This window comes from Apis cerana, linkage group LG9 (assembly GCF_029169275.1).
Source record: "Apis cerana isolate GH-2021 linkage group LG9, AcerK_1.0, whole genome shotgun sequence".
Taxonomy (NCBI): Eukaryota; Metazoa; Arthropoda; class Insecta; order Hymenoptera; family Apidae; genus Apis; species Apis cerana.
In genome coordinates, this window is record NC_083860.1 from 1315987 (window position 1) to 1341772 (window position 25786).

The following is a 25786-nucleotide window of genomic DNA, read 5'->3' on the forward strand; positions in this document are numbered from 1 at the left end:
TTTATCTTTTTCCACCTCTAAGTTTCTTTTCATATCTCTTTCTTTTTAGTATCTCTTTCTTTCTTTTAAAACTTTTTCTCTTTCTAAGGGAGGATCGTGGGCGGAAATTAGAATAACCAGTCTAGTCAGTTATGTTGTGGTCGGCGGGCGGTGCGCGTCTATTTTGTAGTGGTGGAAATTTTTTTGAAGTATCGCTTTTTTATTTATATTTTAATATACCAAAAATGGAGGTTTATTAATTTTGCTTTAAGAAGAAGATTTAGAACTTATAAATTTTCATTTAATTTATCATTCACGATTTCGTTCGAATGGAAAGTTCAATGATTTTTTGTGTATTCTGGATATTTTGTTGGTTTCTCTCCCGGTGATCATTCTTGGATACATCGATTGCGTCATGATAGGCCTGCATTTATCGAAGGCAGCGTATGTATAATTATAATATAATATAATATAATATAATATAATAAACTTATATTTATTTATGTAAATGTATTGTCAGTATGTCTTCTTTTAAATATTATTTTATTTTAATTCAATCAAATATGTTTTCATTTTATTATTATTTTATTTGATTTATTGCATTTCTTATTGAATTTTTATATTTAATAATATAATAATATAAAACAATATATAATAATATATTTTATATTTAATAATTTAATAGAATTTATATAATTTATATTATAATATGAATGTTAAATATATACATTTATCTATTAATATGTATATATATCATTTATTAATAATTTAAATAAAGATAAAAAAAAATTATGTTTTTATATAATTTATATTTAAAATTATAATTATAAGAAATTAAGATTATAAAATGATTATAATTAAGATTATAAAATGTTAAAATATTATAAATATATTTTAAATATTTCAAATAACTTGAAATATATTTGTGATAAAATATAAAATATAAAATAAAATAATTTTATTTGACTTATATATATGTATTCAATGACATAATAAATATAGAATGCCAATGAGATTTATGAATGATAGAGCAATGAAATATATATATATATTATTAGTAGTATATTAAACTTTTATTAAAAGTAATAAATTATTAATATTAATTAATAATTAATTAAATATTAATTAATTTATTAAAAGTAGTATATCAAATAAATTAAATATTATTATTACAAGTATATAATATTATTATAAGTATTTTTAATATATATATTAATAAGAATAATTAATATAAATAAATGAAATTAATTAAATTTTATTGTATAAAAAATTATGTAATTAAATATTATTGGTAATGATTTATTACATATTATATATTTCATATTTGTTTTATATATTTATATATTGTATATTTAAATTATATTTTATATTTATATTATGCTATAAATTATATTTACAAGTTTATAATATCAATAAATCAAAACAAAATATAGTTTCTTAATAATAATACAATTACATAGTTCATTAAATTAAAATAAATAATTTCATAAATAAAAATAAATACTTGGTAAAATTATTATCTTTGAGATTTTTTCATATTTAAGAGAAATAAAAACATTGTAATAATTTTTATGTATAATTCAATCATATCAATATTGTAGAATCAATATAATTACAAAATAATTTGTAAATAGTTATAAATATATTATTGAGATTATGCATTATCATTGTTATTTGATTTTATGATAAAAATGTCATAAAAACTTATCAAAGAATGAATCAAGATTTATGACATATAGTCATTTTGCATTACCATGATTCTAGTATGCTAACTGCATACTTATATTTGTCACGCAATCGAGAAGCAAGATTGGTAGAAGCGCGCGTATCAAATTTTAAATAGCCCGGGTGAAACCTTTATTACAGACAGAGCATTATGCTTTCTATTTGTACGACACAATTTTCTATTTTTTATTATTTCATTCATTTAATAATTAATTAATTGATTTTATTTTAAATATATCAAACATACTATTTAATTTTTAATAAATGTTATTTTAAGTTCAAAGAATTGAAGCTTTATATATTATACATATTTTTAATATTATAATTTTTAATATTAATTATTATTATTATTAATTTGGAATATAATTATAAATTACTATTATAATTAGAATTTATTATTAAATACAATCAAAATATTGTGAAAATATATAGATATACTTATATCGAAAGATATTTTATTAATAACAGAACTGTTACTTATGATTTTTAGTTATTTATAATTGATGATTAGTTATAATATTTAATATTAACAAAAATTAGAATAAAATCAGAACTGAATTGCGGTCAATTGATTCATGTCGAAACTATTTTAATACACGTGCGTACGCATACTCATAAGACTATATGCTCGCGATACAACTACGGATGTAATTACATCGCAAACGAGCCGGAAGTGGAAACGGTCTGGCCGGTTTTGCCAGTTAAACGACTACTTTACACGCTCGATTATTCCAACGAATTATCTGAAAAAAATGTTTTTGTTCTTACGAACGATTTATTAATCGAAAAAATTATTATATATTAAAAATAATTATATTTTCACAATTAAAATATTTATATTATATGCAATATTATTTTAATTATTATATTAATTTTATAATTTATTAGTATTTAATATGTTTTTATAATATTTTATTTTTATAATATTTTTTAGTATCATTTTAACTAATTGAATATCAAATATTGAAATCACAAATTTTCTATAAAATTCTAAATGTATAAAATTTATTATAGATTTATAATAGATTTATAATAGAATACATACAAATTATATATATAATACAAACTATAAATTTATATATCATTCAAGAAAAAATTCATTTTAAATTAAATTTATAATAATACTAATATTTCAAACAAATTGAAATATTGTAAAAATGTAATAATTTAATTATAATGAATTAATTGAAGATTTATTTCACCTTATGTAATACATGGAAAATATTTATTTTAAATAAAATTATTAATTATTAATATAAAATTATTAAATAATAATTTTTCATGTGTTGCATTAAAAATAGTTATTATATTATATATTATATACATAAAAATAATACATGTTTGTATATAAAATTATTATTTTAAGTATAAATAAATTAAATTTGAAAATATAATTACATAAAAAATAGAATATTTGAAAAATATTTATAATTCAAATATTCAAAAATATTTATAATTCAAATATAAAATATAATGTCAATCATTTTTAATTTTTAATTTTAGGAAATCTCAAAATAATAAGAATAAAAAAATTAAAAAAATTTTGAAAGATTATAAACTATACTACATAAATATCATATTGATTTTATAAAACTTTTGATTTTTTTTAGTTTTTAAAAACAAATTATTATAAATGTGGATTAATACAAATTTAAATAATATTACATTTATTTTTAAAAGAAATAAATTATGAATCTGTATTAAAGTAGTAAAATATAAAAAGATTTTACAAAAATATACAGTATATATCATCAAATATTACAACAATTACAATTAAATAAACAATTTATTTTATTTTTTAATAATTTTAATTTTAATTTTAATAATTGTGCAATTATACTTTCTAAACCGAATTATAATAGATTTACAATTAGTTTAACAATATATCTCTATAATTCGCTTTTAAAATATTCAACAAATTTTAATTATATTATATTGTTTAATTATATTGTTATCAGTTAAAAATCTTATATTTTCACCAATTTGTCATTTTTTGTTTCCTCTTATTATCATATATTGTATCAAAAACATGAAAATTTCAAATTTTCATTTATATAAAATTACAATTATTATAATATAACTTAGCTTTTTCGTTTCTTTAGAAATTACAAAACAAACTAAATTTCACTTTAATAAATACATATAGAAATTTTTATTACAATCGAAATATAAAATGTTAATTAAACAAACCAAAAAAAAAAGAAAAAATAACTATCAATAATTATCATGATAGAATGTTTTATTCATATAATTAATCATAATATTTGAAATATAATAATTGTCAAAACTAATATTGTATACAAGTCAAAAATGATATTTTTATCTTATTTCATATTTGTATTACTTCCTTTTCTTTTTAATATATTATATATATTTTAATATTATATAAATTAAATATTAATACATCAAATATTTAATATGTTATATTAAACAAAAATTGAATTTATTATTATTGTTATTATTATTCTTTTATATTTTTTATTTTTAAAGTATTTTCGGAGATTTTAACCGAGACATTAATTAATTTTTGTAAAATTTTCTAATTTTATATATTATATATTTCTTATGATGTTTTTTAACTCTTAGAGCACTGTAATTAAACTCAGTTGTTGGACCAAGAATATCACATATCAATAAATCTAAATTTATTTAATTTTCGTAATCTAATCAATGTTAATCAATATTCGATAAGTTTCGAGGAGATTAAAAACTTAACTATGACGAGTGACAACTATGATTATATAAACTTATATAATATGATAATTTTTTGTATTACATATTATGGTATATGTCTGGTTGTGTTTTACAAAATTTCATTCAATAAAAATTGAAAAAGAAAGCTTTATCTTCTATTTCGCTTTTTAATATGCTTTTCGCTATTTATTAATTATTATGTTTTTTGTGAGTAATACTTTAAATCTGTTATTTTTTATATTGAAATGATATTTCATTTAAAAAATATAAAATGATTTTCAAATAATTATAACAATATATAATTGAAACTTTGGTCAAAAAAATTTTTATTTTTCATTGTTATAATCCAGATAAAAGATGAAAAGCGTGAAAAAACGAAGAATATCTATTTTTTTAGGATTTCTTATAATCCTAAATATATTTTTTGATTCCATTAATCATTTTTTTGTAATATTTAATTAATTGAAATATATATTTAACTTTATAAACAATTCATATAATTAAATTCATCTCATTTCTTTATTAATAGATTAAAGTATTAAACAATTTTAAATAATAAAATTTTTTTGTGATATTTGTGACATTTCTTATTTTTTCTTTTATTTTTTAAATTTCTTAATTTTTAAATAAATAAAAAGAACTTTTAACCTTTTCTATATTATCAGTCATTTTTTTTCATATTATCAGTCATTAAAAAGTTATTTCAAACAACAATTAATAATAGTATAATCTCATATAATATCTCGTATAATACATCTCGTATATTTTTAACAATTTTTGCTGAATTTTTTTGAATCATTATCTTTTTGAAAACAATATTTTTTTTAGTAGATCTAATTTAATTATATGTAATCAATTTTTAAAATTTTTTAGAATTTTTAAATGTATCATTTTATCTAAAATTTTATTAATGAATACAATATTTTGTATTTGAAATTCTATACCATTCCTAATCTATTATTATGTTTTACTATTAGCTATAGATTCTTTGATTATAATATTGTTATTTTTTTTCATAAATTTATGTAATATTATTATATATTTTGTATTATTCTTTATATTTTATTTTTATTAATAATTATATGCGAATAAAAAATGATATTTGAAATTGATCTTGGCACATATAAGAACAATATTTTCAATAATTTTTTCTATAAATGTGTAATTGCAATTCAATTTTAGAAATATACACAAAAATATTTCTAATACTATATTTAATATATATTTTTTAAGAATTTGAATTAATAATATAAAATCACCAAATTTGGAAATTAAAAAATGAAATTTTGGAAAAATATAGAATATATATAATTATATATAGTATATAGATTTATTAAGTTCTTTCTAAAAAGAAGAAATTAATTTTCGAAAATTCTTTATTCAATTTTATTTGATTTTATTTTATAATTGGTAAACTATGAGGTATATAATTTTTAGATAAAAGTTACTTCTTTTAATTAAATTAATAAAAAATTTATTAATTATTTAATTTACTTGCTTAAATAATAAGAAAAATGTTATAAAAAAATTTACATTTCCTAATTTTAAATTAATTTAATTTAATTTAAATTAATTTTTTCGTACGAAATATTAATTAACGATTAAATTAAAACAAATATTTAGTTTTTAATATAAATACTACTTTTATATTGTTGAATTAACTTATCAATAATAAAAGATTCTATTATATTATAAATTGTACAAAAATCATATTTATTAAGAAATAATATGTATAATACAGTAAAATATATAATATTATTTTTTTTCTAATTACATAATAGGCAAATATATTCAATGAAAATAAAAGAAAAGATCTGATAAATATAACTTGATTATTAAAACTTTTTATTTCAATATAATTATTAAATATTTTTATTATTTTTATCCTAAAACGTAAAATAACATAAAAAAAAAAATATTTAGAACACAAATTTTAATCGATCACAAAAATGTTATTATTAAGACATTGTATTACAAGAAAATTCATCTAATCTGAAAATTTTGATGTTCATAAAATTTTACATGTATTTAAAACATAAAAAGTTATAGAGCATGGAGCAATCGTTTTGACAAATCTTTTTGAGAGAATAAAATCAGTTAAATCTTTAAAGTTTTAGTATATTTTAAATATAATTTATCTCGGAATAATTAATCTCGGAATAACTTAAACATTTATCATTTAATATTTTGCTTTATCTTATACCATTATGATGAAAAAAGAAAAAAAATATTGAAAATTTGAGTATTTTGTTTTTTTAAATTAATAATATTAATTATTATTTATTATTATATAATATAATTATTATTAATTATTATTAATTATTAATTAATAATAATAATTGCATTAAAAAAAATTAGTGCATGATTCATGATACTTTACATATTCATAAAATTTTAGTAAAAGTAAATTTATTTAAAAATAATAATATTAAAAAATACAGATTAAATTTGAACAAAATTTCATAATTTTAAAAATTTTTAACTTCAGTAACTTTAGTTAATTTATTTGAAATATTATTTATTATAAATTTGCATTAATTATCTAACATATTTTTATTTATTATTTCAAAAGAACAAACAAAAAAAAATAGACAAAAAACATATTTATATGAAAAATAAATAATAAAATATTAATTCTAAATAATAATAAATAAATATAATATATAATTAAAATATATCTTATATATTTAAAACTAAATTATCATTACAAATAGTAGTAACTAAGATAATTGAAAATAGTTTTATATAAATATTTGTATTTTTTATTTTAGATAATATTATCCTGGAATCTTTATACTGCAGATACAAAATCTTCTGTTTCGGAAATTATTTGTCCTTTTTTAAATCATTTTTATAATTACTATATAAATCTTGTTAAAATACGTTTTTGTAACGTTGTATATTATAAACATTGTAATAGTTTTTATTCGATTTTACTATGTTAAATCCAGCAGTTAGTAAGTCTCGTGCATATAAAAATGAATAATATATTATATATAATACATACTATTATTCATAATATTTTGAATAATAATAATATAATAATAATATAAGACATACTATTATTCATAGTATATATAATAATTTGGATTTGCCATTCAAAAAATATATACAAAATATAATAATATATAATATAAAATATAATTAAAATAAATAAAATAATAATAATAATTGTAAACAAAGTATAGAAATTAATTAGATTAAAATTATTTAAAATAATTAAAAGTTATTGATAATTAAAATAATGTAATGATTATCACATGTCATGATTCTATAGAAAAATATAAAACTTACAAAATATAAAATTATACAAAAATTTCGATTGAAATTTATTGAAATTTATTAGATTAAACTTTATTTATTTGTTAAGTTTAAATTTCTATTAAATGAAGGAAATTTATATATCAATTTTTATATTTTTATTTTTTGAGTTCTGATCCCTAGAATCGATCCTTCAAATCTGCCATATATTCAAAAATATATATATAGATTGTGTAAAATTATATAAGATAAAATTATATAAAATTAGAAAAATAGAAATGAATTCATCTAAATCGTTTAAATAATTCATAAAAATATTAAATAATACAATTGATTATATATACAGGAAAAATTTATTTAAATATCCTTAATATTGAATCATCAATGAATCATCAATGGAAAACTAATTTTTCAAATATTTATCATAATTTTGAATATATAATAGTATTTTTATTAAATTTATTTATATTTTGAATATAATAGTTCGCTATTATATTATTAAATTTTTATATAAATATACATTTTGATAGTTGTATATTTGTTTTGTATATTTCTAGAAATTTTAATGTTTAAAATCGAATCAAATTAGAATTCTTATTATTCAGATATCCATGTATTATAAATAAATTTGAAATTTGTTTTGAGAATATATTTAAGTATTCAAATATTTGAATTTAAATCTGACAGATAATATTATATACAGAGTAATATATATATCTTACAGGATGTGTCTTCAGGAATACGCAAAATAGTTCTCATTGATAACCGATTTATAATTTTATTTATAAATGTGAAACTTTTGTTTCTATTTCATGTTTACATTTTATTTATTTATTTACACATTATAAGTCTTTTTATTACGTATAATTATTTGAATAAGTATTTTCAAATTCACATATGAAATTTTTCTTTGAATATGATATTTTTGACTTTAAATTAAAGATATTAAATTTATTAATAAATTGAAATCTCGATTTTTTTTTGAATTTATAAAACAAAAATTAAAAAAAAAAATGAAATGTTCTTTTTTTTTAAAATTGCATTTTAGAATGGGAAAAAATGTAAATTTAATATTAATGTTAATATTTTTACATTCAATATTTAATTTTCTTTTATTTTAGACATTTATATGTGACAAGCAAGTAAAAATACTAATAATTTATTTAGACTTTCATCTCTATTCAATGAATTTTATTTGTCCTTTAATTATTGCGATAATTATTAATTTTTAACAACTTTTAAACTTTTTTTGTCAGAATACAAAATTAGATTTTTTTTCAGTGATGTCAAAATTTAATCCATGACAATAAATCAATTTTAAACTTTTAAATACATTTTTATTGAGAATAAAAATACTATCTTATTATATAAAAAATACTTCTTTTTTCTTATGTCAATTCTCTTATAAATTATGTTCATAATTATTTATATTATTATAATTTTCAAAATTATATGTTTATTAGTTTTGCAGAAATTTATAGTATAATTTATCTCAAAATGTCGTCTTAAGATAAAGAATTAAATATATAATCTAAGTATTAAGATCTATTTTAATCTAAATTATTGGGTAAAGTAGGTATTTGAAATATTTGGATATTCAATTATAATTATAATCATTCGATTAAATAAATATTCGAATACATAAATTCTCATGCTATTAAATAATAAGAGTTTTGTATTAATATTTGTAATATCTTATTAAGTTTCTTTTTCCTTTTTCAATCTGTTTTAAGCCTTTAAATTCCAGTGTATCGAATTATATATTATCACATATGATCAATATAGTCATTTCGAAAATATGTTAAATTTAATCTTGGATTAATATTCAAATTTTTTTAAAAAAATTAATTATATAACTATTAATATATATTGATTTTTTTTTATTCTAACATAATTTCAAAATATTTTTTCAATAGAGATTAATCATAAAATACATTGGACAATTTTATTTTATATCATTAAAGAGATTTATATTAAAAAGATTTATATTAAATAAGAAATATATAAATCAAATATAATATTGATATAAATTCGGATAATGTTACGTATAATAATAATATATAATGATATAATAATTTAATAAAAAATGAATAATATATAAATATATAAATAAAAAAAATGAATTTTACAATATTTGTACACAGTTTTGATTTTTAATTTTAAAGATGAATATACAAAGAATATATTTGTAAGACATTTTTATAAAGTTAATTCTTGAATCTAAAACAAACACAAAAATAACAAGTTCTAAAACAATACAAAAATATTGATTAAGATCTATTTATTAAATTATAGATATATATATCTGAGGATTTTTATGCAAACAAAATTATGTAACAAAATAGATATTCAATTAATATAAAAAATATATCGTAATAGTTAAAATTTAATTTGTCAAATTATTTGAAAAATAACAATAATTTTATATAGATTTAGCTATATATAAATTGTTATTTTTCAAAAATTTTTTTAAAAAAATTGAACTGAAAAAAGAATTGTTCTACATGACATAACATATTATTTCAATATCATATTGAATATTCTTAAGCTGCTTTTATAGATATTCATATAATATATAAATATTCAGAATTTTTTTAGTTTTCAATATAATTAAAAGTTTCAGAATATTTAATGTATACTATTTTATATATGAATAATTATGTTATTAATTAAACTTATTTTATTATTATTCAAAACTATCTAGATTCTTTTATTCTGTACAAAATGAAGTTTAAGTTTTATAAAAAAAAAAAGGATTTACAATCATTTATAATTACTTTCTTATTTATAATTGTTAATATTATGTATACAAAAATATCGCAATACAATAACATTTATTTTTATGTTAAAATTAATAAATTAAAAATTATCTTTTGTCTATAAATGAAAATGTATATAATAATATAATTTCATAAAGATGATATTTAATGGAATGATTTAGTTGTTTGAAAAGCTTTGTGTATTTAAAGGAAATGAAAGAATTTTAGAAATAATAACGAAATTGATCGAAAAATTATCGTATTTAGAAAAAATAATATCTAATCATAATGAATATCGACAAAATATGTATTTAATTATAATATTGATAAACACATAATTTAAATAATTTTAAAATAAATAATTTTAAATATAAAACGTCAAAATAAAGATTATAAATATTATATTATAAATATTTTATATTTATAATATAATATATATTATATATATTATATATCAAAGATTAATTACATTTATGGATTATAGAGACTTCATAACTATTTAGATATTTTTGAACGATAATATATATTGTTTATATAAAAAATATACAATATATATATATACAGATTAATAGAAAACATGTATTGTATAAAAATTCTTTATTACTTATAAGCAATTTAAATTCGTATTGAATGAAATGACAATAGTATAACGAGTGTTTTCACTCTTTGTTTCGCTTCATTTAACATAAACTTCAATTGTTTGTAACTTAATAAATAAATCTTAATTTTGATCAATTTTTGTGTTTTAATTAGTGTCTAAAATCAATCGTCAATAAAAAAAACCAATTTTCTATATATATTAAGAACATTTACAATAAATTGATTCAACTCTTTAAAATCGACATGATTTTCTCACTAATCCAGTATTTCACTTTGTTAATACAGAGTAAAATATAAAAATTAATTTCAGGTGATGCCTCGGGAGCCCAATCGGGGATATCTGTTGACCGTGCTGTTGGTATTGGTCGGTCTCCGCAAGGCTGGCTGCTCAACATCCGTTCCCCGATATCCGGTCTGCAAACCAGGTTTCGAATTTTGGTCGGTCGAGCATGCCACCTGTTTACCTTGCACCAGATGCGCTCCTGATTTTACTTTGAGCCCTTGCGCGATTTACAAGGATGCCATTTGTGGTCCACTCTCTGCTCTTGAGCTCGATTGGTCTTTTCTTTCGACGAGAAAACGGCCGGAAATTGGCCAAAGAAGCCTCGAAGCAGTTACTTCGAAGATGTTATGGAGGTTCCCAGATTTGGATCAGCAACAGATTAGACAGGAATCAAAGGATTTTATTGACAGTTCGGAGCAAAATATTCAATGGGAAACAAAGAATGAGGTACAATTGTTGTAAAATTTGTTGCTTGATCTAGGACACTGGAGAACACTCGTTTTTATTATCGATGATATTTCTAATCGAAAAAAAAATTACGATTACGTTTAATGCTCATGTTAAGATAACAGAAATCATTTAAAATTATTATGTATAGATATGTATAGACATTATGTAGATTTTATATATATTTGTACAATTAAATAATAATTTGATTTTTAATATCAGTAAATAATATTTTCCTACTTTATGCAATAGATTCAAAAAATATAAGCATATTTTTTTAAAAATGGATTTAATATATTAAATTATTTTGAGAAATTAAAAGGATTAGCCTGTTAAATAATATATAAAAAAAATCATAAAAAATTGCAATTTGTCAAAAATGAAGAAAATAGTAAAGATTACTTTTTATTTTTTTTATTTAAGCCTTTAATTTAAAATTCTTTAAAATTTCTTTAAAATTTAAAGAATATATTTTATAGATCAGTTTTTTACATGTTAAAAATTTCATCGAAATAAATTAATATGAACGATAAACGATTAAAAATTGTTATTTTTCATCTAAATTTTTGATCTAAAATCTAAAAATTTTAATCTCTTATTTATAAAAAACAAACATTTTGACATATATTCTTTGAAATCATTCAATTTTGTCTGAAACAATTTTTAATGTTATCGATTATTGATATTTTAAAGATATTTATAAAAATATATAAAGATATTTATAAAAATATGGATCATCATATTTAAGATTTAATTTTATTTCTTTCGCCAAATTTGAAATAAAGAGATAACGAAATTATATAGGCATTGAACGAGCCTCATTCAAGAAGCACAGCTATTGCAAAAGAGAGAATCTTGTGGGACTGGCAAACGATCGCGTTGATCCTTGCTGTGTGTGCCTGTATTCTCTTTTTTCTGGTCGCAGGATGCTCGGCTTTAGTCTATGCCAGACAGTGGCGTCGGATGAAGAAGAATTTCGAACCCGGTAAGTTTATTAATTGTGTAGATGTCGAAATAGAATCTTAAAATTATTAAATTAATAAAATTAAAACAATTTCATGGAAAATAAGTTAGCTAAAAATAAATTTTTAAGAATCCTGATAAAAGATATCTTTCTATTTGAAAATTTCTACATAAACATTTTTGAATTATTATTTTGAATTAATATAAATTTTTTTATAAATTCATTTTTATTCATATTTCTAGAAAATTTTTTATATAAAATAATTTTATAATTTTTATTTATTTTTCTAAATTGTAAATTTTTGCTTGTATATGATTCATTTTTGCTTATGTATGGAAATAAAAAAAGAACAATTGAATTGAATTGTTATAATTTAATTGAATTGAATTGTTAATATTTAACGCATATTATGAAAATAAGTTATTTTACGATATCATGTATTAGAAATTTTTATAAAAATAAAATTTTTAATATAGCCTTCTAATGATAATTATAAAAAAATAATTCATTGGTAATATTTTTTATTATTTATAAACAAAAATCATATTTGTAAAATGAAATTATTTTAAACAATTATAACAATATAATTATAACAATAAGATATTTTGAATAATATTTCAAATAATATCACATGTATTATTTATGCAACTTCTGTTTGTACAATATCATAATTTCTATTTTGACAATTGAATGTTTCATTTTTCAATGAAATAAGAAACTGATAAAGTAATTCATTATTTGAGAGAAATGACATTATCTAGTAGTACAAATAATAATTTAAGAAAAATTATTTCAAATAATTATTTCTCATTTTAATTTCAAATGTAATTTGTCCATAGTTGCATCCGTGATAACAGTAAAAGTAAACAAGAAGTAGAATAATGGTGTAACATTACATAGTAAAACTTCCTGTTCTGGTATTTTATTTTATTTGATTCCGAATGATTGTTACGCGTTTCCTTGGAGGGGGATAAGAAATCCTTTAAAATGCAAGACAGATTTTCTTCATTAGAGGGCCGCTCACGACCTCTGTTCACCTTGGCTCGATCTATCACGCCCGGATATGACGTCCTGGTGTCCGATGCTTCTCATTTCTTTCGTGATGCTCCGTTTCGTGTTCTCTTTATATACTCATTTATGAACGCGCATCTGTGTCTATACATCATTTGCAAGACGTGTTATTATTTGAGAGCATTTGATATAGTTTGCACAAAGTAGTGATAAATAATTATTTATTTAAAATAAGAATTAAAATTATTTTTTCAATTTTCTTGGTCATTAATTAATTTGCAATAATAATTTGTTTCTTTATTAAAGAATTACTATTTGAAATAAATATATGATTTATTTGAAATAAATATATGAATATATAATAAGGATTTCAATTATTTTTCAATATGGATTTGAAATAATTAAATAAATAAATTATAATAAATAATTAAATAAATTATAATCATATAAATTAAATAAATTTTTTATTGTATACATATAATAAAATGTTTGAATTTCATAAAATTATTTTCATGAAATCATAAACCTCAAGCAATTGTGATTATTAATATTCATGTTTATATTTTTAGAATGATTAATAGATATTACATAAATGAAAAATTATGTAAGTTCATGCAAGAATAGATACAAGGAAAAAGAAATTTATTTTTTATATAGATATTTTTTTTCTACATCTATTTTTCATTTATTTTTTTTCTCAAAATAATCACAAAAAAATAATATTTTAAATAATCGATAATAATAATCGATGAATTTAAAAAAATATCATTTTAAATAATTACTTTTTATACAAAAGTTTATTATTTCAATCAATTAATTTTTTAATATATTAAAAAAAAATATTTTTCATCTATGTACTTATTATTAAAGAATTTTAACCATCTTGATTGATTGATAATTTTAACTTTTACTAATAATTAATTACAAAATTTTTAACTCATTTTTTTTCTATTATTAATTAATTTTCTAAATTTACACATTAAATTTTGTTGCAGTATTATTTTTAAAAAATTTGAAATTGCTTTTATTATTTGCATTCTATTAATAAGAGTTTTGAAATATTTATTATTTTTTAGATGTTTTAAGATAATGTATAAAAATGAAAATTACTTTTTTTAATTAGTATTACAGAGAAATTGATATAATAGATATATAAAAAAAAATCATTTTTGTAATTTTTATATAACTATTATTTTTCCAACAATAAAAAGAATTAAACGAAACAAAAAGCAGTTAATTTCACATATATGGTCAGATTTTAGAATGGACTCAAACAATTTTAACTTAAAGTATATAATATAGTTTCAAAGCATCTTCCTATTTATTTGGTACTTTTTTATTTCTAAGAAAATAAAAATTTTTTATTTATATAAACATGTATGAAATAAAAATTTCAGTAATTATTTTTTGCTGTGTGCGATGTATATTTGTTATATTATTTGTTATATTTGTTATAATAAATCATAAAAAAGAAAGATATAATATATAATAAAAGAAAATTTTTGTTATTTTATAACTAATTGAAAATTTTAATAGTTTTATTCAATTTATAATTTTAACTGTAATACATTTGACAATGAGCATAGAAAATGTCTTTAATTTAATAATTGCATATAAAAATTTATAAAAAGATTATTTAATTTAACAATTAATATATATGCAGAACAATCGATTTTAGAAATCAAACAAATATAAGAATTGATATTGATACAAAAATATCAGTCAAGATTCATAATTAAATTATAAGTAATTGAAGTGTGTATTAAATGAAACAAGATGGAGAATAGAAATGTTATTTTCATTACATGATTGACATTTTTGTATACCAATTTTTATGATTGTTTTGACGTCTAGAAACTTTAACTTTCCAAAGATGGTCCTTCTATGATCCTTCTACGAATATTAACAACCTGTATATTATCATAAGAAATAGTATATGTTTAATGGAAATGATATTCATTTTAAAATTAAAATAACTTTGATAAAAATGAAGTATTTTTTTCAGTTTATGTATGTGATAATAAAAAAATAAGATATAGATTTTATTTCTATATTTTTTTCAAATTTTTTTGTTAAAGCATGAAATTTTTGTAAAATGAATTTTTATATTATTGAATTCAATCAAAAAATATAAAGATATGCATTTCCAAAATTTTATTATGATTTTCACTTGAATGCAAAATAAAAGCATGTAAATTGAAAATGAAATAATTATTCATAATAAAAAAAATTATCGAATTGAATATTTATCATGTGATTTACACATTGTTTTTTTTGTTGAAGATAAAATTATATACATGTAATAATTTATACAATATACAATTAATTTAGTAAAATTTATTTGTCTTTATTAATTTTTAATTCTATGTTCACATAAGTTTTTTTTAAAGTATAATTTAATTTACAATTTAAATAATAATTTTCACTAATTTTTATAATTTTTTCTTGTTTGCATATAATTTGTTACATTATTACATGTCACATCGTTTATTTAAAACATTGTAAATTTTTCGATAAAAGTTTTATCATTTTTTTCATTTTTGATCTATAAAACTTAAAATGTTCATAACGATTCGAATACAATTTTTTTTCAAAATTTTGAAAAATTTCTTTTAATCCTAATTTTTAAAACATTTTCATAACGACATTCATTGTTCAATATTGAAATAGTAAAATGATATGATGAAACGATTGAAGAAAATTATTTTCGATTTGCTCGATTGCTTAATTATTCAAAGGTGGAGGGAGAAAAAGAGAAAGAATAATTGAAAGGTCGTTGAAATTTTTTGATTTGAAATAATACCGCGTACGAAATCGCGTGACCCGACTACTTTAAATTCTTTACGGTTCATTCAGCACTGTAAAGTATAAGCGGTCAATGTTTGCAAATTGCCGTCACGATGTTCACAAACGAAAGATTGAGCGTTTTGATTCAAGATTGATGATCATTCCTCGTCATTCGTGTGACTCGGCATTATATACAATAAAAGAGAGTTCAAACGGTGTTACGATCTACGATGAACATTTGTACGATGTTACTATCCGCATTTGCATAACGAGCGTTACGCAGAACTCATCAATGCCGGAACCTACTCTTTCTCCCTCTACTCTTTTCGATACCTCTTTTCCCCAACCTTCCATCAGGAAGTTACTACTTTATGTATTCAGTGATGGAACCGATCTGTTCAATTTATGAAACATTTTTCCAAATATTTTTTTTATTACCTTTTTTACCTTCTCGTATTCAATTCTTGTGTCTATAATTACTGTGGAATTATAAATTAATTGATTAATTTTTTAAATATTAAAAAAAAACGAAATAAATTAGTATTAAATTATTTTTTATTCGTTGAATCTTAAATTTTTATCTATATGTATAAATCATCGTAAATCATAATTTTTCTTTTTAAAATATGAAAAATATTCATTGAAAATATTATTCCGATAAAAAATATAATTTTCTTATTATTATTCTAGAAAATAGGTAAAAAACAATAATTAAGAATTAATGAAAATAAAAAATACAAGTTTTATTTATTATTTATATTATAATATAAATATATATGAATATAATTATGAATGTATTAATTTTCTATATAATAAAAAATTAATAATAGTAAGTAAAATAAGTATGAAGAAGAATTTTATTCTATATTTTCACTAATATTTCTTTCATTTTTTAACAATTTGTTTAGGAAAAAATATAAAAAAAATAAGTTAATAAAGAAAATAGTTTATTATTATAAAATAAATAAATATTTATTTTTTTGCAACATTTATATTTATTTTTAAATATTTTAATAAATAATAAATAATCATATATAATATAATATAATGTATAATAATGTATAATTGAAAGTCATTGAGATTTTTTGATTTAAAATAATACCGCGTACGAAATCGCGTGACCCGAATATTTACATTATATATTATATTTATATATATATATTTATATAATATAATATATTATATATTATATATTTATATATTACATTTATATTTATATTATATTATTATTTATATTATATAAAAATTGTATTATTTTATTTTGATTAATCTTTAATGGATTAAAAGAGAAGAAATTAATTAAAATTAAAATTATAAATTTAAAAAATTAAAATAAATAAAGTATATAGCGCAAATAGTGAATGATAATTGAATTTTGAAAATATATTATATATATATATACATACTATTGACTGATTATAAATTTATCTATATTAATTCAAGCAATCATTAAACTACAAATACAATTATAAATACAATAAATATTATTATTATTTTTTATGTTCGTTTTAGGATAATTTAAAATTAAAATGAAATAAAATCATATAAAAAAAAGATAATAAATTTATCCGATATAATTGTTGAAAAGAATATCGGCATGAAATGGAATATGAAATAAAATATTTATTATATATAATGTAACTAATACATTTTTTTTAAATTATATCAATTTGACAAAAAAATTTTAAATAATTTTTATTTGATAAATTTATTGATAAATATGTTTACTAAAAGATTCGAATCTCACTAGTAGATATTTATGGAAAACTTTTGCTCAAGTCGGCATGAATGAAACGTTACTATTTTTGTTTCAATGCCGATTTGGTGTTGTTAATTCAATGATCGTGCGCATAATGTTTCATGTGACCTACTGTATAATCATGCATTCTTTTTCTGAGAAGTAAACGTACAATTTCATTCATGTAAATATACAAAAATTATTGGTTATAATAAAATTTATATTAAGATTTTTATCACAATCGTTTTTTTAAATAAAAAAAATATTCAATTTGTCCCAAATAATTTATTCAGTTAATGATTGATTTTTTTTTATAAATTTTCTATAAAATTATTATTTCTATTAAATATTTAGAAAAATTTTAAATAAAATTTTGAGAAAATGATTGTTAAATGTAAATCCAATTAAACAAAATACTTTTCTTGACATTGTAAAAATATTTAAAAATATTGTTGAAAAGATATAGGAATGCAAATTTAAATAATTATTTGTTTCTTCAAAATTTTTATTTCACACATAAATTTCATGAATGAAAATGAATGAAATTTGATCCAAAATTGTTTCGGACAATGTAAATTTTGATGAAGTGATTTTGTAAAAATATTATTAAAAATTAATTTTTTAAAAAATAAATAAATTTTTATTTTTTAGATATTTTTATCTTTTCCAGTGATATAGGAATAAATTTTTTGAAATAGTTAAATAAAAAAATATAGTATAATATATATTTTAAATATATTGTTAATATATATATTAATATATTTATGATCTTTGAAGATTCCAAAAATCAAAACAAACATAAAAGTTGATATAAGATATAAGATAAAAATATTAATTGAGGTTTATTTATTATATATATATATATATATATATATGAATATTATTATATTCGTGAACATTTTTCAAAGATTGATTCTAGAGTCTAGAACAAACGTAAAAATTGATATACAAAAATGTTGTTTAAGTCTTATTTATTAAGTTATAAATTTAAGTTTGTATTAGATGAAATGAGATGAGAACAGAATGCGATGGTGTTGTAACAGAGATAAAAAGATCTTCCATAACTGTCTGATGAATATATTAACATGTATATTTTAATACAAATATTATTTTGAAATATGTCATTGATTAAGAAAAAAAGAAAAAAATAAAAAATATTTTAAATAATAATATTTTAAATATATTATTATTAATAAATATTTCAAATATTATTATATAAAATATATTATTATTAATATTTTATTATTATATTTTATTACTATAAATATTTTAAATAAATATTTTTAGCTTTATGTCATTATATATATTATTATTATAATAGTATAATATATTTAAAAATACATTATTGAATATAACATAACATACAAGAAACTGAATATACTATTTTCAGAAATATTATATAATATTTTAAAGAATAAGAAAGAAAAAATTATCATAATTATATAAATAATCATAATTGATGTTTGTTAAGTTTCTTAAATGAAGAAAATAAATATTTTATTTTATTTTATTTATTTCGAATATAAGAATAAATAGTAAATAATATTTAGTCGTAATTTAGACATTGAATAAAATTATATTTATGAATAATATTTTTTTGAAATAGAATTTATATTTTGAAGATATTTCCTATTTTCTATTATTTATCTTAAATCGTTTTGAATTTTTTTCAGTTCTGGATATTTTTGTTGTATATTTTTGTTTTTATTATTGTTATATGGCAATTATAATTGTATATATTGAATTGTTCCTCAATTGGAATCAAAAGGTATTGTCGGCATTCTCACTAACGGATTGGTAATACAACCTATGGTTGTGCATTCAGTACCGTTTCATTGCTGGTTCTGCTTACTAAAGGGGACTGGGGATAGTCCGTTTCTCCTGTTAGGCTCCATTACCTGATTCCCCTACCAATATTCTTCAATCATAACAAATTAACGATAATTCTCTAACACGGATCTCCACAAAGTGATTTGCATTGGTACACATGTATAAAAGTAATTGTGATATTCACACAATATAAATGCATTAATAATAATCTTTCTATTAATATCTTCTAATAATTTTTTTTATAAAATTATGAATTATTTTTATGAAATATTAATCCTTGTTATTTATATGAAGACTACAATTTTGAAAAACGTGATAAGTTTTCTAATTTTTATAGAAAATGTTTCAAATTTAATTTGTTGAGTTATTTTTCAATATTCCTATAAATTAAAATGATTACACCTTTAAACTTATTAGATTTTTCACATTTTTTTTATATCAATATATTAAAGTATATTTTTTCAATTATTTAAAAGACAGAAAATCATTAAAAAAAAAGTTATGAAATTTTTTTTTCTTGTAGATCTTTAGTGTAGAATCATTATAGAAATTAATCTTAACCAAATAAAAATATATAATATTTAATGGAAAAAGAGATTATTAAAAAAAGCTAAATAAAGTTGAAAATTAAATATTATTTTTTAAAGATCAATTTTAATTCAATAAATACTGTCTAATGCAAAAATAAAACAAATTATTAAGAAAAAAAACTGAATTTGTTAATTTGAGAAGTTATGTGATAACTTATAATATGTTAATTCAGTTTATTATACAAATTTCCTTTTAAAAATAGGATTTTTTTCTTATTTTTTATTTGATAATATTACATATCTATCAATTATAATATAATTTAAATCTTTAAAATATATTAAGTTATGCAAATTATTACATATTTGAATATATAATATAAGATATCTTAGGAAATAAATAAAATTTAAAAAATTTTAAAAATTTTGAATTTTAATTTATTCAAGTTTTAATTTGTATCTGATTTATCCAAAATTTTTTTTTAATTGAAATTATAAAAAAATTTTTCTTTATTAATAAGAATTTCAAAAGATATAATATCAGAAAAGTCACAACGGGTGAAGCTCGTTTAATTTTCTAACTGAATAATCTTCTCCAACCTGGCAAGCCACGTTTTTCTTTAAGGGGAGAAAAACATGACTTTAGACCGGAGCGAGGCTATCGTTAGATTCATCCCATGGGGCCTTGAGAAAGCAGAACCGCATTCCATAGTCGTTCAACTCGCATTCTATCCTCGGATAGAGTTGGAACAATCGTTCTTCCAACTTCTCCCATCAAATTGTCAATTAAAAATAAATTAAAGGGATCAGTTGTTTAATTATTGGATTCCTTTCTTCGTTGAATTCTTAAGCGTGACTAGATGTTGTATTTGATCAAATTATATTATATAATAATTTAATCAAAATTATTCATTTGTATTATCGTTGAATTTAAATTTAAAATTTTTAATTCAAGAATTAATATTTGATTACATTATTATATAAAATATAATTCTGTAATGATATTAATCAGTAATCAGTAATAAATATGTAACTTATATATAACTTAATAACAATAATATTCTAATAATTATATCTTAGTAATTAAATAAATATTCTTTTTGATAAAAACGGAAAAGTTCAGATAAAATTTATTTCAAATAATAATTTAAAAATCATTGTTTCAAATAATGTTAATTAATATGTCATAAATATTTCAATTGATGATATATTTTTTACTTCGGAAATTAAAGGAATTTGAGATAATATGAATATAATAAGTTGACAAATCGATCAATCACAACAATTAAAAATTGTTATTCATTATAAAATATCGTTAATATTAATTGAATATTGATTTTATTAATATTATAAATGTTTTTATATTTAAAAATATTTAAAAATATTTTTTCCTTTTTAAATAATAAATTTCGAATATTCTTATTTCAAAAAATTAACTAATTATAAAATTAATCCTAAAATCAATTATTATAATTAATTATTTATTTATACAATGACAATTATGCAATGCGATTTCTGCTTGTATTGTCACAATTGTAACAAATTTTAATACAATGCAATGCTTATTTATTTAAATTTCATTATTAGATTTTAACATCTAATAACATTTAATGGACATTTTTTTGTTCGTTATATATATGTTTTTTATATATTGTATATTTATATATCGTTGCATATTAATAGACAAATATTTTAACAGTTCATATACATATCAAAATTTGATATGTATATGAACTGCTTGATGAACTATATGATTGATTATGTGTATTTTACATTGGAAATAATATTATAGTATATAGAGATAAATTTAATTGAATTATGTTGGATTTTCATTTATTGCATATCATATCAATTGTGTATCATCATTGCGTGCATTCTGATACGATATTTTGATATGCAACGATGTAATGATATGCTTTCACATTAGTATGCTTCTGTGATATAATATGAAAATAAATAGTCAGTTATGTCAATTTCACATATGAAGAAATCATATCGTTTCTTTTGGTACAAATAAATCTTACACTCTATATCATCTATTATATCATTGTATAAAGATGAATAATAATAAATTTGTAATAATATGATACACATAAAAGAAAAAAAAAAGTAAAAAAATAAATTTAATAATGATGCCAAGACATGCAAATAATAGATACAATTTAAATTGGCGCGATAAATATAACTTTATATTATAATTAATGTATTTTAAGCAAAACTTTTTCAATTAAATTTATTTCAATAAATTAATTATATACATTGAATTTATTATATACATTTTCAATACTACTTAAATGGATATTTTGACTTACATTATTTTTTGTAATTATTTGAAAAATATTTCATAAATAATACAAATATTTCATAAAGTATTTTGAAATAAACTAATATATTTATAATTAAATGATTTATTTCATGAAATAAATTACTTATTATAGTTATAGTTATTTGTTATTTAATTTTGAATGAAAATAATTAATTTCTTTAATATTTATATTATTAATATTCGTTATTGATACACTTGGTACAATTTTTACTATTGTATATTATTATTAATATAGTAATTTATTATTTAATATCATATTGAATACTATTTTTTAATTAAAAATTTGTTTCAATTAAAAAAATAAAATATCTCCTCAAATAATTTTTCAAATTATTACTTATTTGAGCAATAAAGAAATTTGACAAATAAAGAATATAATATGATTTTAGATATTACTGAATATTATTTGAAATATGTTTCGTCCAAGTTTGTTTCTATTAATAAAACATTTTATCAATTTAAAAATATATAAAAATTATAGTTAATTATTATTTTTTAAAGAACATTTTGTATGATAATGAAAATCATTTGAAAAAAATGAAACAAAATTAAAAAAAAAAATTAAAGAAAATTTGCCCTGCTTATAGAATAGAATAAAGACTATTTGATATTTGCAGTAGGTCTAGAAGAGATCTCGGCTCGATTAAATTTAATGGTTAAGGCAGAACTAGCCGAACTGGTTTCCGGCGCACCCATGAACCCTGGTGATCCCGAAACAAGGTGCCAATATCTCGAGAAACTTTTAGGTGAGTAATAATAATAATCTTATATAATAGTAATAATAGTAATAATCTTTTGAACTGATATATTTGGTTTTAGTTTCAAATATTATTTTATACGTTAAATGTTTCATGAAATAAATATTTTTTTCTTATAAAATTTCCTTGAAAAATAAAAAATAAAAAAAACAAAAATTAATTTTCTTTTATATTAAATATAATATCTTATGAATAATAAATTATATATTAATTATCTTGAAATAAATTAATTTAAAACAACGTTCGATGATTTATAGAAAATATATAAGTAAATAAATAATATAAAATGAAAATATGTAAGCATGTTTAACTTTGTTGCAAAAAAATTAATAAAATTGTTTAAGATTAATTTTGCTATAATTTTTACTGATTTAGTCGCCAAAAATAATAAATTTCACAATTTGAAGAAAAAAATAAAATTTTTAGTAACGAAAAATGAGAAATATTATTATAATATAAATTTTTATAATTTTTTAAAAAATATATTTCATTTTTAATGAAATTTTCAATATATTTAAATCAAATGGAAACCAAATTATATATTTAAAATAGCCTGAAGAAAGATTTTTAAAAATATTTAATTCAATATATTAAATTAAAACATTTTAACATCACAGTACAGAATTTAATATTTAGTACAGAATTACTATTTATCTAAATCATTTTAGATAGCTATTAAATAATAACAATAATAATGATTTTTATAAATGATAAAATACTATAAATAATGATTATTAGAAATAATTTATATGAATAAATTGATAAATATTATAAGCAATAATATGCATTTAATTTAAATTACATTTAAATTAAATTTATTTGTAAAATTAAATTCTATTTCTAAATAAAAATAAAATAACATAAAAAAAAATTTATATAAAAAAATTTTAATTATTTATTTTATCTCTTTATGAAAATCATAATTTATTGCAAATTATTGCTATAATAATAAAATCAATTTGATTGATGCAATATTATATAAAATATTATATATGTATATATATTTATATACATATATACTATATTATTATAAATAGCAATAAAATTTGAAGAAATAATTTCTTTTCAAATAAAAAGAATTTACATTATTTTTTTTAATATTTAAAATTTAACAAAATATAAGAATTTAAAAATTTTCTTTAGAATTCTTTTAAAATTTAAAAAACTATAAATAAAGAAGAAAAATAATATGAACAAATTTATGACAATTTATAACAAAATATAAGAATTTAAAAATTTTCTTTAGAATTCTTTTAGAATTTAAAAAACTATAAATAAAGAAGAAAAATAATATGAACAAATTTATGAAAATAATTTCACAATAAATCTATTTTAAATATTTGAAACAAGTATTAATTATTTTGATTATTACGTTGAAACAATTATAAATTGATTTTTAGAAATAAAATGCAAAAACGAAATAAACAATGTGAAATAAATAAATAAAAACAAAATAAATATACAAGTCGAAAAATATAAATATTACGTATTTTTATTTGCAGATCGAAGAAGAGAGACTCCTGTGATGGTCGATTGGTCGGAAGTCAATGGAAATGTTTATATAGAAGATGGAGAGCCTTCGAAAAACACGAAACTACAAATCGTTAGGATTCATCGAAATATCGAGACGATTTTAAATCAGAAAAAAAATTTCAGCGATTCATAGCAATATAAATGAAAAGAATGTGAAAAAAGGCAATTTTTAGAATAAAATCGACAATCATTTTCTATTTATATATTTTACGATTCGTTATTAAAACGATACGATGGTTGGAAGATTAAAACGCCGAAAGGTACAAAAATCATATTCGATGATTGTAAACAAACAATTTGTATTATTTTTTAATAATTTAATAATTATATTATATCTTTTTATATAATATTTTTTCTTCGTTATTTAAGTAGATTTATGATTAAAAAAGGAGAAAGAAATCCTTGTTCGAAGTCTCGAAGCTCGAATGTGATCGAGCTACGACCGACTTAGCCCATTCGATTATTTATTTCTTCTTATAAGCTTTAAAAGCTGCCATCTTTGTAATATAACTGCGATGTATGTATCAAAAGACGAAATAAAATGGCATGAATAGTGGATCTGGT

At 17.9% G+C, this 25786-nt stretch overlaps 1 protein-coding gene across 2 annotated transcripts; it reads left to right on the forward strand.

Moving 5' to 3' along the window:
• LOC107993932 (tumor necrosis factor receptor superfamily member wengen) lies at window positions 1-25778 on the forward strand. 2 transcript variants are annotated; one of them, XM_062079819.1, is made up of 5 exons: window positions 1-423; window positions 11329-11748; window positions 12553-12733; window positions 23549-23677; window positions 25192-25778. In XM_062079819.1, the coding sequence occupies exons 2-5, from the start codon at window positions 11332-11334 to the stop codon at window positions 25353-25355; spliced, it is 891 nt and encodes a 296-aa protein (XP_061935803.1). In that variant the 5' UTR covers window positions 1-423; window positions 11329-11331; the 3' UTR covers window positions 25356-25778. The 2 variants fall into 2 exon arrangements, with proteins under 2 accessions (XP_061935803.1, XP_061935804.1); XM_062079820.1 differs by having other exon boundaries at window positions 9-423; window positions 23552-23677.
• Window positions 25779-25786: the final 8 nt, after the last annotated feature.